This window comes from Petromyzon marinus, chromosome 83, assembly GCF_048934315.1.
Source record: "Petromyzon marinus isolate PM22_M1 ecotype Great Lakes invasive population chromosome 83, UKy_Petmar_22M1.pri1.0, whole genome shotgun sequence".
In the NCBI taxonomy this organism is placed as follows: Eukaryota; Metazoa; Chordata; class Hyperoartia; order Petromyzontiformes; family Petromyzontidae; genus Petromyzon; species Petromyzon marinus.
Window position 1 is genome coordinate 2,816,734 of NC_133748.1, and position 16,009 is coordinate 2,832,742.

At 53.6% G+C, this 16,009-nt stretch overlaps 1 protein-coding gene across 1 annotated transcript; it reads right to left on the bottom strand.

The window, feature by feature from the left end:
• Positions 1-8,770: 8,770 nt before the first annotated feature.
• Positions 8,771-14,182, bottom strand: LOC142907770 (uncharacterized). The gene is made up of 2 exons (XM_076057539.1): positions 13,426-14,182; positions 8,771-10,364 (listed from the first exon to the last, which is right to left on the bottom strand). The coding sequence occupies exons 1-2, from the start codon at positions 13,517-13,519 to the stop codon at positions 8,779-8,781; spliced, it is 1,680 nt and encodes a 559-aa protein (XP_075913654.1). The 5' UTR covers positions 13,520-14,182; the 3' UTR covers positions 8,771-8,778.
• Between the last annotated feature and the right edge of the window lie 1,827 nt (positions 14,183-16,009).

The window sequence follows — 16,009 nt, forward strand, 5'->3', positions numbered from 1 at the left end:
ACTACACTATACACAACTACACACTACACTACACCACTACACTACTATACACTACACTACTACTATACACTACACTACTATACACTACACTACTATACACTACACTACTACACACTACTATACACTACACTACTACACACTATACACTACTACACACTATAACACTACTATACACTACACTACTATTCACTACACCGCTACACTACACTACACCACTACACTACTATACTACACTACACCACTATACTACACACTACACACTATACTACACTACTATACACTACACTACTATACACCACACTACACTACTATACACTACACTACTATACACTACTACACAACTATACACTACACTATACACTACTACACACTACACTACTATACACTACACTACTATACACTACATTATACTACACACTACACTATACTATACACTACACACTACTATACACTATACACTACACTATACTATACACTACACACTACTATACCACACCACACTACTATACCACACCACACTACTATACCACACTACACTACTACACACTACACTATACTACACACTGCACTACTACACTACTACACACTACACTACTATACACTATATTCTTAGCTCTTTCGGTAAAGTCACGTTGCAGGGAAACAATAAAATAATAAAATATATCTCTTCAACGTGACTTTACCGAAAGAGCTAAGAATATGAATTACTGCAGTCACGAAAGCTTTAAATCAAAACTATACACTACACTACGATACACTATACACTACACACTATACTCTACACTACACACTATACACTCTACACACTACTATACACTACACTACACACTACTACTATACACCACACTACTACTATACACTACTACACTGTACACTACACTACTATACACTACACTACTATACACCACACTATACTATACACTACTACACTATACACTATACTACTACACACTATACCACTATACACTACACTGTACACTATACACTACAATACACTACACTCTACACTACAATACACTCCACTATACACTACACTATACACTACACTACTACACTCCACACTACACTGTACACTACTATACACTACAGTACTATACACTACACTACTATACACCACACTATACTAAACACTATACTACTATACACTACTACACTATACTACTACACACTATACCACTATACACTACACTGTACACTACAATACACTACACTCTACACTACAATACATTACACTACACTCCTATACACTACACTACTATACACTACACACTACACTACTATACACTACACTACTATACACTCCACTATACACTACACTACTATACACTCCACTACGCACTACACTATACACTCCACTATACACTACACTATACACTCCACTATACACTCCACTACACACTCCACACTACACTATACACTCCACTACACACTACACTACACCACTACTACACACGAAGTGCTGTGCTAGTGACGAACTGGCCACGTTCTGTTGCCGCGACGGCCCTCACTTTGCCGTCCGTGTGGGATGGCGGCGTGGTTTCAAGCACGAAGACACAGCAACAACAACAACAACATTGAGATTTCTACCCGGCGATGTAACCCCACGAAAACCTCTCTCTCATTACGGAAGCTGATTGTCGCGCAAGCCAGCAAACGCGTGACACCAAATCGTGGACATCAACGAAGACTCGGAATGGACTCCCACAACCTCCCCTTAGCCACCCATCGTCTTTTGCTGCGGTATATATATTAAAAAAAATAAAAGATTTTTTTTTTAAATAAACACGTGAACGAAAATTCTCAACCTCCCAAGAGCCGCGAACAAGTTCGGATATTCTTGGTTCTCTCGGTAAAGCGAGGTCAGTGGAAAAATGCAAATTTTCAATAATAAATCTGGGAGAAAAAAAACCCTTCTATTATTCGCAATTGATTATTGACGAAAAATTAAAAAAGCTATTATTCGCAATTGATTATTGAATTGATTATTTCAATGCTAAATTCTATGCTAATTCCTTTAACAATGGGTGCCTCTGCGGATGTGTATGCTTTAACTTTTAACATAGCTATTTCTGTGACCAGTCACAAGCTAATCACTCAGCCATTTCAATGCTAAATTATATGCTAATTCCTTTGTCAAGGCGCTTTGTTTCCTCTCACAGAGCTTAAAGGTCGTGATCTGAACGTGGCTCTTTCACTCCAGCGCTGTCCTACCAGACAGTCTCGCCCCCTTCACCTGATGAAGGCCGCTTGTGTTGTGGCCGAAACGTCGTGAGAATATTATTGTGTTATTTTATTTTATCAATTTATTATTTTATTCTCATTCTACGTGGTGGTGACTTTACCGAGAGAACCAAAGAAGAAGCTTTCATTATTTCACGTAAAAAAAAAAAACGATTTGAAAATAATAATAAAAGCTTTTCGTCTCAACAATAAGATTTGAATTTCTCATTTTTGTTATTTCACATTCAAACTCGCCTTTTCTATCTGCGCGACTTCACCGAAAGTACCAACAATGTGACCACCCCCCACCCACCCCTGCAAGTTTGCCAACGTTTCGGACTCGAAACGCTCGCAAATATTCCATCGGTTGGCACGCCTTTTGAGTTGCAATCGCGCGCCCTCCACATTCGCTTCCAGCGGTGTGCAGTGGCACGGACGAGGCCCCGCGAAAATCGTCACCACGCGTCTCGACAAAGCGAAGAAGTTCCACACCATCCCCCAACCCCCAACCCCCATCGCGTTAGGGGGCGAGTTAATGAAATGTTTGGCCAGACATAAACGGGCAAATTTTTTTTAAGTTGATCCTTTTGTACGGCCCGCGAATGACGTTATAAACATCCAAATGGTTCTTCCGCGTTCTGCAGATGTAGATGCCGCTGGATCTTCGCGTTCTGCAGATGTAGATGCCACTGGTTCTTCGCGTTCTACAGATGTAGATGTCACTGGTTCTTTACATTCTACAGATGTAGATGCCGCTGATTCTTCACGTTCTGCAGATGTAGATGCCACTGGTTCTTCACGTTTTGTAGATGCCACTGGTTCTTCACGTTCTGTAGATGCCACTGGTTCTTCACGTTCTGCAGATGTAGATGCCACTGGTTCTTCACGTTCTGTAGATGTAGATGCCACTGGTTCTTCACGTTCTACAGATGCAGATGCCACTGGTTCTTCACGTTCTGCAGATATAGATGCCACTGGTTCTTCACGTTCTGCAGATGCCACTGGTTCTTCACGTTCTACAGATGTAGATGCCACTGGTTCTTCACGTTCTGCAGATGTAGATGCCACTGGTTCTTCACGTTCTGTAGATGCCACTGGTTCTTCACGTTCTATAGATGTAGATGCCACTGGTTCTTCACGTTCTGCAGATGTAGATGCCACTGGTTCTTCGCGTTCTGCAGATGCCACTAGTTTTTCACGTTCTGCAGATGTAGATGCCGCTGGTTCTTCACGTTCTACAGATGTAGATGCCACTGGTTCTTCACATTCTACAGATGTAGATGACACTGGTTCTTCACGTTCTGCAGATGTAGATGCCACTGGTTCTTCACGTTCTGCAGGTGTAGATGCCACTGGTTCTTCACGTTCTGTTGATGTAGATGCCACTGGTTCTTCACGTTCTATAGATGCCACTGGTTCTTCACGTTCTACAGATGTAGATGCCGCTGGTTCTTCACGTTCTGCAGATGCTGCTGGTTCTTCACGTTCTGCAGATGTAGATGCCACTGGTTCTTCATCTTCTACAGATGTAGATGTCACTGGTTCTTCACGTTCTACAGATGTAGATGCCGCTGGTTCTTCACATTCTGCAGATGTAGATGCCACTGGTTCTTCACGTTCTGCAGATGTAGATGCCACTGGTTCTTCACGTTCTGAAGATGTAGATGCCACTGGTTCTTCACGTTCTGAAGATGTAGATGCCACTGGTTCTTCACGTTCTGCAGATGTAGATGCCACCACGGCCATCTATTGCACAGGGACGGTCGAACCTATGATTCTCGATTCCAAACGGGCAGGGTTTGGGCCATACCTCTGAAAGTTCGTAGGTCTGAATGTTCGCAGGTAGAGGGAGGAGTTCCCTGAACTTGAAAGTAGTAGAGATGGGGGTTCCACATTCATCCCAAATCCACACCTTACCCATATCCACTTTTCACAAATACAAACATCGTAGTAGCAAAAAGAATAATAATAATAAGAGCACAAATATATTAAAAACGATCGAATCGTAGTAATAATTACTTTACATAAACTCATTAAAACACTTTTTTTTTAAACAACGGTTTTATGAAGAACTTCGTTTAATATTCTTGGTTCTTTCGGTAAAGTCACGTAGAAGGGAATCAATAAAATAATTTTCTTGCTGTGGTTTTCACGCGTGATGATGATTGCTTCTTGTGTTGCAGTCGAAAACATCGTGAGAATTTCATTGTTTTATATTTTTATTATTTTATTGTTTCCCTTCTACGTGGTGGTGACTTTACCGAAAGAACCAAGAATATGAATCCCTGCAGTCACGAAAGCTTTAAATCAAAATTTAAACACGAGTAATGTTAAATAAAGCCACTGTAAAACGACACTTTTCAGATAACTGGCCCAAAGTTCTGATGCGGTGCCTATTGAGGTGTCAACTACCTCGCCTGGTATACAGGAGGTCGTGGGTTCGATCCTGACAATGGAGAGATGTTAACAACCTCGCCTGGTCTACAGGAGGTCGTGGGTTCGATCCTGACAATGGTGAGATGTTGGCTACCTCGCCCGGTATACAGGAGGTCGTGGATTCGATCCCGACAATGGGGAGATGTTGACTACCTCGCCTGGTATACAGGAGGTCGTGGATTCGATCCTGACAATGGGGAGATGTTGACTACCTCGCCTGGTCTACAGGAGGTCGTGGGTTCGATCCTGACAATGGTGAGATGTTGACTACCTCGCCCGGTCTACAGGAGGTCGTGGATTCGATCCCGACATTGGGGAGATGTTGACTACCTCGCCTGGTACACAGGAGGTCGTGGGTTCGATCCTGACAATGGGGAGATGTTGACTACCTCTCGTGGTCTACAGGAGGTCGTGGCTTCGATCCCGACAATGGAGAGATGTTAACAACCTCGCCCGGTCTACAGGAGGTCGTGGGTTCGATCCTGACAATGGGGAGATGTTGACTACCTCGCCTGGTCTACAGGAGGTCGTGGCTTCCATCCCGACAATGGAGAGATGTTAACAACCTCGCCCGGTCTACAGGAGGTCGTGGGTTCGATCCCGACAATGGGGAGATGTTGACTACCTCGCCCGGTCTACAGGAGGTCGTGGCTTCCATCCCGACAATGGAGAGATGTTAACAACCTCGCCCGGTCTACAGGAGGTCGTGGGTTCGATCCTGACAATGGGGAGATGTTGACTACCTCGCCTGGTATACAGGAGGTCGTGGCTTCCATCCCGACAATGGAGAGATGTTAACAACCTCGCCCGGTCTACAGGAGGTCGTGGCTTCCACCCGCCTCCCTCACCGCCTCCTCCTCCTCCTCCTCCTCCTCCTCCTCCTCCCTCGCCATCTCCTCCACCATCTCCCTGAGCCTGGAGGCGGCCCCCAGCGCCGCCTCCCTCAGGCCCCTCAGCTCCCCGGGGGCCGTGAGCGGCGGGGCCAGGAGGTCCCAGGGGGCGGCCCCGACGGCACCCCAACACGGCAGCCGGCCCCTCCTCAGGGCGAGCAGCAGGCGCTCGTCCAGCAACTCCAGGAGGAGCTGGGCCACACGGCCGTCGTCGTCATCGCTTACGTCACCGCCGCCGCTACCGGCATCAGGACCGGCGACGCTACCGGCATCAGCGGCATCAGCAGCGGCATCAGCAGCAGCGGCATCAGCAGCAGCAGCGGCATCAGCAGCAGCAGCGGCATCAGCAGCAGCAGCGGCATCAGCGGCATCAGCGGCCTGCACGGCCATGGGGAGCCACAGGGCGGCCAGAATGTCCGTGCGGAGTGGCCACGGCCCTGGGAGAGGCCCTGCTGGGCTTGGACTCCACCCCAACTCATCCTCCTCCTCATCCTGCTGCCGCTGTTCCTGCTTCTTCTTCCCTTCCTGCTGCTGCTGCTGCTGCTGCTGCCACAGCAGGCAGAGGAGGCGCGGCGGCTGCAGCAGTAGCTGCAGCTGCGCTTGGAACTGCTGATGCTGCTGATGATGATGCTGATGATGATGCTGCTGATGATGATGCTGATGATGCTGCTGCTGCCGACGCTCCAAACTCCGCAGCAGCCGTCGCTCGGCCACCGCTGTGGACACCCTCCAGAACGAGCCGTCGGCTGCGTCACCGCTCCCCCTCCTCCTCCTCCTCACGCACGGCACGACAAACACCCCCTCCTCCTCCTCCTCCTCCCCATCCTCATCCACCTCCTCATCCACCTCCTCATCGCCGCGGCCGCCCCTCCGCTTCCGCGCTCGCCACACCGCCGGGGAGATGCGCAGCATCAGCCGGCGCCCCGACCTGAAGGTCAGCAACATGTCGGCGGAGCAGCGGTGGCCGCGGTGATCGCCGGCAACGTCGTCGTCGCCGGAGTCGTCGCCGGCAACGTCGTCGCCGGAGTCGTCATCGGCGTCGCCGGAGTCGTCGGCGTGGCCAACTTCATCGTCGTAGTCGTCCGTGTGGTTGGGGTGGCCACGATCTTCGCCGTCGTCACGATCTTCGCCGTCTTCACGACCTTCACGATCTCCATGATCTTCACGATCTTCACCGTCGTCACGATCTTCGCCGTCGTCACGATCTCCACGACCTCCACCGTCTTCACCGTCTTCACGATCTCCACGATCTCCACCGTCGTCACAACCTCCGCGATCTTCACCTTCTTCACGACCTCCACGACCTCCACCGTCTCCACCATCGCCACCGTCCTCACCGTCTTCACCATCTTCACCATCTTCACCATCTTCACCATCTTCACCGTCTTCACCGTCTTCACCATCTTCACCGTCTTCACCATCTTCACCGTCTTCACCGTCTTCACCATCTTCACCGTCTTCACCATCTTCACCATCTTCACCGTCACCACCGTCTCCACCATCGCCACCGTCTTCACCGTCTTCACCATCTTCACCATCCTCACCATCTTCACCATCTTCACCATCGTCTCCACCATCTTCACCGTCTTCACCATCTTCACCGTCTTCACCATCTTCACCGTCTTCACCATCTTCACCGTCTTCACCATCTTCACCGTCTTCACCACCGTCTTCACCACCGTCTTCACCATCGTCGCTGCTGCTGCTGCCGCCGCCGCTGCTGTCCCACGTCGCTGTGACGTGGAACTTGTGCCGGACGCGTCCCCAGCAGCGCCGCAGCGACTCCCGGAAGCCCCGGAGGGCCGCGTCAGCCGGCACGCCGAGCGGCGACGGCGACGGTGACGGTGACGGTGACGGCGACGGTGACGGTGACGGTGACGGTGACGGTGACGGTGACGGTGACGGGGCAGCAGAGAGAGACTGGCGGCCGTGGCACAAGAGGCAGAGGGCGTCGCTCCACTCGGCGCCGAGGCAGCCGCAGGGCGAGGGGAGGGGGAGGGGGCGGGGGCGGCTTCGGGGGGAGGGGGGGGGCGGCCGGCGGCGTCGGAGGCGGACGACCGCGCAGCCCTGGCCGATGGCAGCAGCTCCACCTCGTCGTCGTCGTCCACCTCCTCCACCTCGTCCACCTCGTCGTCCACCTCCTCCACCTCGTCCACCTCCTCCACCTCGTCCACCTCCTCCTCGTCGTCCACCAGCAGCAGCGTCTCCGTCGCCACCGCCACCACCGCCCCATCCCCACCCTCCCCATCCTCCTCCAAGTCCTCCTCCAAGTCCTCCTCCAAGTCCTCCTCCAAGTCCTCCTCCAAGTCCTCCTCCAAGTCCTCCTCCTCCAAGTCCTCTTCCAAGTCCTCCCCATCTTCCCCATCCTCCACCGTCACCGTTACCGTCATCACCGTCATCACCGTCATCACCGTCATCACCGTCATCACCGTCATCACCGTCATCGTCATCATCCCACAGCCGCACGTCCAGCTCCCAGCCTTCGGGCGGCTCCAGCGGAACCAGGAGCTCGAACACCGTGGTGGTGGCGGTGGTGGTGGTGGTGGTGGCGGTGGTGGTGGTGGCGGTGGTGGCGGTGCCGGTGGTGCCGGTGGTGGCACCGGCGGTGCCGGCGGTCCACGGCGACCAACCGAGGCGGTCGCCAATGCCGGCAGGGAGGCAGCGTGGGGACGTGAGGAGCGTGGGGAGCGCCCTGGGCCACCCCTCACGCCGAGGGGTTCCCTTGACTCCTCCCCTAACTCCTCCCTTAACTCCTCCCCCTCCCGTAACTCCTCCCCCTCCTCCTCCCTTAACTCCTCCCCCTCCTCCTCCCTTAACTCCTCCCCCTCCTCCTCCCTTAACTCCTCCCCCTCCTCCTCCCTTAACTCCTCCCCCTCCTCCTCCCTTAACTCCTCCCCCTCCTCCTCCCTTAACTCCTCCGCCCTTAACTCCTCCTCCTCCGTTAACTCCTCCTCCTCCCTTAACCCCTCCTCCTCCCTTAACTCCTCCCCCTCCTCCTCCCTTAACTCCTCCGCCCTTAACTCCTCCTCCTCCGTTAACCCCTCCTCCTCCCTTAACCCCTCCTCCTCCCTTAACCCCTCCCTCTCCCTTAACTCCTCCCCCTCCTCCTCCCTTAACTCCTCCTCCTCCCTTAACTCCTCCTCCTCCCTTAACTCCTCCTCCTCCCTCAACTCCTCCCCCTCCTCCTCCCTCAACTCCTCCCCCTCCTCCTCCCTTAACTCCTCCTCCTCCCTTAACTCCTCCCCCCCCTCCCCCCCCCACGGTGAGGCCGGCCCCCAGCACCTCGTCCACGAGGCCAAGGACGAAGTCGACGCGGGAGGCGTCCCGGGGGGGCGGGGGGGGCAGGGAGCGCTGGAGGGCGCGGCAGACGCGGCACAGAGAGGCCCTCAGGGCAGGCCCTGGGGGCACCGGGGGTACGGGGAGCCCTGGGGGCACTGGGGGTACGGGGAGCCCTGGGGGCACCACCGGGGGTACAGGGAGCCCTGGGGGCACTGGGGGTACGGGGAGCCCTGGGGGCACCACCGGGGGTACAGGGAGCCCTGGGGGCACTGGGGGTACGGGGAGCCCTGGGGGCACTGGGGGTACAGGGAGCCCTGGGGGCACTGAGGGTACGGGGAGCCCTGGGGGCACCACCGGGGGTACGGGGAGCCCTGGGGGCACCGGGGGTACGGGGAGCCCTGGGGGCACTGTGGGTACAGGGAGCCCTGAGGGCACTGGGGGTACAGGGAGCCCTGGGGGCACTGGGAGTACTGGGAGCCCTGAGGGCACTGGGGGGTACAGGGAGCCCTGAGGGCACTGAGGGTCTTGAAGGCACTGTGGGTACTGGGAGCCCTGAGGGCACTGTGGGTACAGGGAGCCCTGAGGGCACTGAGGGTCTTGAAGGCACTGTGGGTACTGGGAGCCCTGAGGGCACCGGGGAAATTGACCACCGGCCACCGCCACCGTGGGTCCGCTCCGGGTTTTCTTTGGCTTGGTGTTGGAGGTCGCGCCGCTCCGGATCCGCCCTCCGGATCCGCCCTGGGTCGTTGCTCTCTCCTCTGGGTCCAATCAGTTCCGCCTCCGGATCCGTCCTCACTATCCGCTCCGGATCCGTCCTCACAATCCGCTCCATATCAGTCCTCATTATCTGCTCCGGATCCGTCCTCGCGATCTGCTCCATATCAGTCCTCATTATCCTCTCCGGATCCGTCCTCATTATCCGCTCCGGATCCAGAGCCATAATCCGCTCCGGATCCATCTTCACGACCCGCTCCGGATCCAGAGCCATAATCCGCTCCGGATCCGTCCTCGCGACCCGCTCCGGATCCATCTTCACGACCCGCTCCGGATCCAGAGCCATAATCCGCTCCGGATCTAGAGCCACAATCCGCTCCGGATCCGTCCTCGCGATCCGCTCCTTCTCCCGGCACATCCTCAGCATGTCTCTCACCCATCGCTCCACCTCCTCCATCTCCTCCTCCTCCTCCTCGTCCACCGCCTCCACCACCACCTCCTCCACCCCACGTGCTCCACCCCTCCTCCTCCTCCTCCTCAAGGCCACCACCGCCAACCACAGCGCCAGGCTGACCACGTGACCCCAGGGAGACATCAGGGACCCCCAAAACGAACCGTGGGGACCCTCCAGGGGGTCCGAGGGACGATCCCCTCGGTGGTCGAGCGACGAGGTGGACGAGGTGGACGAGGAGGAGGAGGGGGAGGAGGGGGAGGAGCGCTCCGACTCCAGTTCCCGGTGGATCCGCTCCATGGCTTGCCCCAGCAGGGACTCCCGCTCGGCCATCCGGGGGTCCGGCGGGGCGGCGACGTCATCCTGGAGAGCGTCTGGTGGGGGTGGGGGTGGTGGTGAGGGTGGTGGTGAGGGTAGAGGGGGGTGGTGAGGGTGGTGGTGAGGGTGGTGGTGGTGGTGAGGGTGGTGGTGGTGGTGGTGAGGGTGGTGAGGGTGGTGAGGGTGGTGAGGGTGGTGGTGGTGGTGAGGGTGGTGGTGGTGGTGGTGGTGAGGGTAGTGGGGGTGGTGGTGAGGGTGGTGGTGGTGAGGGTGGTGAGGGTGGTGGTGGTGGTGAGGGTGGTGGTGGTGGTGAGGGTAGTGGGGGTGGTGGTGGTGGTGGTGAGGGTGGTGGTGGTGAGGGTGGTGGTGGTGATGATGGTGATGGTGGTGGTGATGGTGGTGATGGTGGTGATGATGATGGTGGTGGTGATGGTAGTGGTGATGGTAGTCATGATGGTAGTGATGATGGTTGTGGTGATGATGGCGGTGGTGATGGTGGTGATGGTGATGATGGTAGTGGTGATGATGGTAGTGGTGATGATGGCGGTGGTGATGGTGGTGATGGTAGTGATGATGGTGGTGGTGATGGTAGTGGTGATGGCGATGGTAGTGATGATGGTAGTGGTGATGGTGGTAGTGGTGATGATGGTAGTGATGATGGTAGTGGTGATGGTAGTGGTGATGATAGTGGTGATGATGGTAGTGGTGATGATGGTAGTGGTGATGATGGTAGTGATGATGGTAGTGATGATGGTAGTGATGATGGTAGTGGTGATGATGGTAGTGATGATGGTAGTGGTGATGATGGTAGTGGTGATGATGGTAGTGGTGATGGTAGTGGTGATGATGGTAGTGGTGATGGTGGTGATGATGGTAGTGGTGATGGTAGTGGTGATGGTAGTGATGATGGTAGTGGTGATGGTAGTGATGATGGTAGTGGTGATGATGGTAGTGGTGATGATGGTAGTGGTGATGATGGCGGTGGTGATGGTGGTGATGGTAGTGATGATGGTGGTGGTGATGGTAGTGGTGATGGCGATGGTAGTGATGATGGTAGTGGTGATGGTGGTAGTGGTGATGATGGTAGTGATGATGGTAGTGGTGATGGTAGTGGTGATGATAGTGGTGATGATGGTAGTGGTGATGATGGTAGTGATGATGGTAGTGATGATGGTAGTGATGATGGTAGTGGTGATGATGGTAGTGATGATGGTAGTGGTGATGATGGTAGTGGTGATGATGGTAGTGGTGATGATGGTAGTGGTGATGGTGGTGATGATGGTAGTGATGATGGTAGTGGTGATGGTAGTGATGATGGTAGTGGTGATGGTAGTGATGATGGTAGTGGTGATGATGGTAGTGGTGATGATGGTAGTGGTGATGATGGTAGTGATGATGGTAGTGGTGATGATGGTAGTGGTGATGGTAGTGGTGATGGTAGTGATGATGGTTGTGGTGATGATGGCGGTGGTGATGGTGGTGATGGTGATGATGGTAGTGGTGATGATGGTAGTGGTGATGATGGTAGTGGTGATGATGGCGGTGGTGATGGTGGTGATGGTAGTGATGATGGTGGTGGTGATGGTAGTGGTGATGGCGATGGTAGTGATGATGGTAGTGGTGATGGTGGTAGTGGTGATGATGGTAGTGATGATGGTAGTGGTGATGGTAGTGGTGATGATAGTGGTGATGATGGTAGTGGTGATGATGGTAGTGGTGATGGTAGTGATGATGGTAGTGGTGATGATGGTAGTGATGATGGTAGTGGTGATGATGGTAGTGGTGATGATGGTAGTGGTGATGGTAGTGGTGATGATGGTAGTGGTGATGGTGGTGATGATGGTAGTGATGATGGTAGTGGTGATGGTAGTGATGATGGTAGTGGTGATGGTAGTGATGATGGTAGTGGTGATGATGGTAGTGGTGATGATGGTAGTGGTGATGATGGTAGTGATGATGGTAGTGGTGATGATGGTAGTGGTGATGGTAGTGGTGATGGTAGTGGTGATGGTAGTGGTGATGATGGTAGTGGTGATGGTAGTGGTGATGGTAGTGGTGATGATGGTAGTGATGATGATGGAAGTGATGATGGTAGTGGTGATGATGGTAGTGGTGATGATGGTAGTGTTGATGATGGAAGTGGTGATGGTAGTGATGATGGTAGTGATGATGATGGTAGTGGTGATGATGATGATGGTAGTGATGATGGTAGTGGTGATGATGATGATGGTAGTGATGATGGTAGTGGTGATGATGGTAGTGGTGATGATGGTAGTGGTGATGATGGTAGTGATGATGGTAGTGGTGATGATGGTAGTGGTGATGGTAGTGGTGATGGTAGTGGTGATGGTAGTGGTGATGATGGTAGTGGTGATGGTAGTGGTGATGATGGTAGTGGTGATGGTGGTGGTGGTGATGATGGTAGTGATGATGGTAGTGGTGATGGTAGTGATGATGGTAGTGATGATGGTAGTGGTGATGATGGTAGTGGTGATGATGGTAGTGGTGATGGTAGTGGTGATGATGGTAGTGGTGATGGTGGTGATGATGGTAGTGGTGATGGTGATGGTAGTGATGATGGTAGTGGTGATGGTAGTGATGATGGTAGTGATGATGGTAGTGGTGATGATGGTAGTGGTGATGATGGTAGTGATGATGGTAGTGGTGATGATGGTAGTGGTGATGGTAGTGGTGATGATGGTAGTGATGATGGTAGTGGTGATGGTAGTGGTGATGGCGATGGTAGTGATGATGGTAGTGATGATGGTAGTTATGATGGTAGTGGTGATGGTAGTGATGATGGTAGTGGTGATGATGGTAGTGGTGATGGTAGTGGTGATGATGGTAGTGGTGATGGTGGTGGTGGTGGTGATGGTGGTGATGGTAGTGATGGTGGTGGTGATGATGGTAGTGGTGATGGTAGTGGTGATGATGGTAGTGGTGATGATGGTAGTAGTGATGATGGTGATGATGATGGTAGTGATGATGATGGAAGTGATGATGGTAGTGGTGATGATGGTAGTGGTGATGATGGTAGTGTTGATGATGGAAGTGGTGATGGTAGTGGTGATGGTAGTGGTGATGATGGTAGTGGTGATGATGGTGATGGTGTCTCACCGGGTGTGCTGTCCGTGTGTCTCTCTCGCTGGCGGACGAGAGGTTGACTCAACAGGGCCACCACCGCCAGCAGATACGGTCCCACAGTCCACATCGCTCACTCCACGTTGTCTCTGTCTCACTGTGTCTCACTGTGTCTCCCTGTGTCTCTGTCTCACTGTGTCTCCCTGTGTCTCCCTGTCTCTGTCTCACTGTGTCTCTGTCTCACTGTGTCTCACTGTGTCTCTGTCTCACTGTGTCTCACTGTCTCCGTGTCTCACTGTGTCTCACTGTGTCCCACAGTCCACATCGCTCACTCCCCGTGTCTCACTGTGTCTCTGTCTCACTCTGTCTCACTGTGTCTCACTGTGTCTCCCTGTGTCTCCCTGTCTCTGTCTCACTGTGTCTCTGTCTCACTGTGTCTCACTGTGTCTCTGTCTCACTGTGTTTCACTGTCTCCGTGTCTCACTGTGTCTCACTGTGTCCCACAGTCCACATCGCTCACTCCCCGTGTCTCACTGTGTCTCTGTCTCACTCTGTCTCACTGTGTCTCACTGTGTCTCACTGTGTCTCCTTGTGTCTCCTTGTGTCTCACTGTGTCTCCCTGTGTTTCCCTGTGTCTCACTGTGTCTCACTGTGTCTCACTGTGTCCCACAGTCCACATCGCTCACTCCCCGTGTCTCTGTCTCACTGTGTCTCACTGTGTCTCTGTCTCACTGTGTCTCACTGTGTCCCACAGTCCACATCGCTCACTCCCTGTGTCTCACTGTGTCTCTGTCTCACTGTGTCTCACTGTGTCTCCCTGTGTCTCACTGTGTCTCTGTCTCACTGTGTCTCACTGTGTCTCACTCTGTCTCCCTGTGTCTCCCTGTGTCTCACTGTGTCTCACTGTGTCCCACTGTGTCCCACAGTCCACATCGCTCACTCCACGTTGTCTCTGTCTCACTGTGTCTCCCTGTGTCTCCCTTTGTCTCCCTGTGTCTCACTGTGTCTCACTGTGTCTCCCTGTGTCTCACTGTGTTTCACTGTGTTTCTGTCTCCCTGTGTCTCTGTCTCCCTGTGTCTCTGTCTCCCTGTGTCTCACTGTGTCTCACTGTGTCCCACTGTGTCCCACAGTCCACATCGCTCACTCCACGTTGTCTCTGTCTCACTGTGTCTCCCTGTGTCTCCCTTTGTCTCCCTGTGTCTCACTGTGTCTCACTGTGTCTCCCTGTGTCTCACTGTGTTTCACTGTGTTTCTGTCTCCCTGTGTCTCTGTCTCCCTGTGTCTCACTGTGTCTCACTGTCTCTGTGTCTCCCTGTGTCTCACTCTGTCTCACTGTCTCACTGTCTCCCTGTGTCTCCCTTTGTCTCCCTGTGTCTCACTGTGTCTCACTGTGTCTCCCTGTGTCTCACTGTGTTTCACTGTGTTTCTGTCTCCCTGTGTCTCTGTCTCCCTGTGTCTCACTGTGTCTCACTGTGTCTCACTGTGTCCCACAGTCCACATCGCTCACTCCCCGTTGTCTCTGTCCCCCTGTGTCTCCCTGTGTCTCCCTGTGTCTCCCTGTGTCTCTGTCTCACTGTGTCTCCCTGTGTCTCTGTCTCACTGTGTCTCCCTGTGTCTCACTGTGTCTCCCTGTGTCTCACAGTCCACATCGCTCATTCCCCGTGTCTCTGTCTCACTGTGTCTCACTGTGTCTCCCTGTGTCTCACTGTGTCTCCCTGTGTCTCACTGTGTCTCACTGTGTCTCTGTCCCACTGTGTCTCCCTGTGTCTCCCTGTGTCTCCCTGTGTCTCCGTGTCTCACTGTGTCTCCCTGTGTCTCCCTGTGTCTCCCTGTGTCTCCCTGTGTCTCTCTGTGTCTCCCTGTGTCTCCCTGTGTCTCTCTGTGTCTCCCTGTGTCTCTCTGTGTTTCCCTGTGTCTCCCTGTGTCTCCCTGTGTCTCTCTGTGTCTCTGTCTCACTGTGTCTCACTGTGTCCCACAGTCCACATCACTCACTCCACGTTCTCTCTGTCTCACTGTGTCTCCCTGTGTCTCCCTTCGTCTCCCTTCGTCTCCCTGTGTCTCCCTGTGTCTCCCTGTGTCTCACTGTGTTTCACTGTGTTTCTGTCTCCCTGTGTCTCCCTGTGTCTCACTGTGTCTCCCTGTGTCTCCGTCTCCCTGTGTCTCCCTGTGTCTCTGTCTCCCTGTGTCTCACTGTGTCTCACTGTGTCTGCCTGTGTCTCACTGTGTCTCACTGTGTCTCCCTGTGTCTCACTGTGTCTCCCTGTGTCTCACTGTGTCTCCCTGTGTCTCCCTGTGTCTCATCGTGTCTCCCTGTGTCTCCCTGTGTCTCACCGTATCTCCCCGTGTCTCACCGTGTCTCCCTCTGTCTCACCGTGTCTCCCCGTGTCTCAGTGTCTCACCGTGTCTCCCTCTGTCTCACCGTGTCTCCCCGTGTCTCCCCGTGTCTCCCTCTGTCTCCCCGTGTCTCCTTGTGTCTCCCTGTCTCCCCGTCTCCCCGTGTCTCCCTGTGTCTCCCCGTGTCTCCCTCTCTCTCCCTGTGTCTCCCCGTGTCTCCCCGTGTCTCCCCGTGTCTCACCGTGTCCCACCGTGTCTCCCTGTGTCTCACCGTGTCTCCCCGTG

Bases quoted from the DNA above. Each gene is read 5' to 3' on its own strand.
- LOC142907770 (XM_076057539.1), bottom strand. From the start codon at position 13,519: ATGTGGACTGTGGGACCGTATCTGCTGGCGGTGGTGGCCCTGTTGAGT. The intron at 10,365-13,425 runs GTGAGACACCAT...CACCCCCACCAG, and splicing joins ACACACGGACAGCACACCCG to ACGCTCTCCAGGATGACGTC.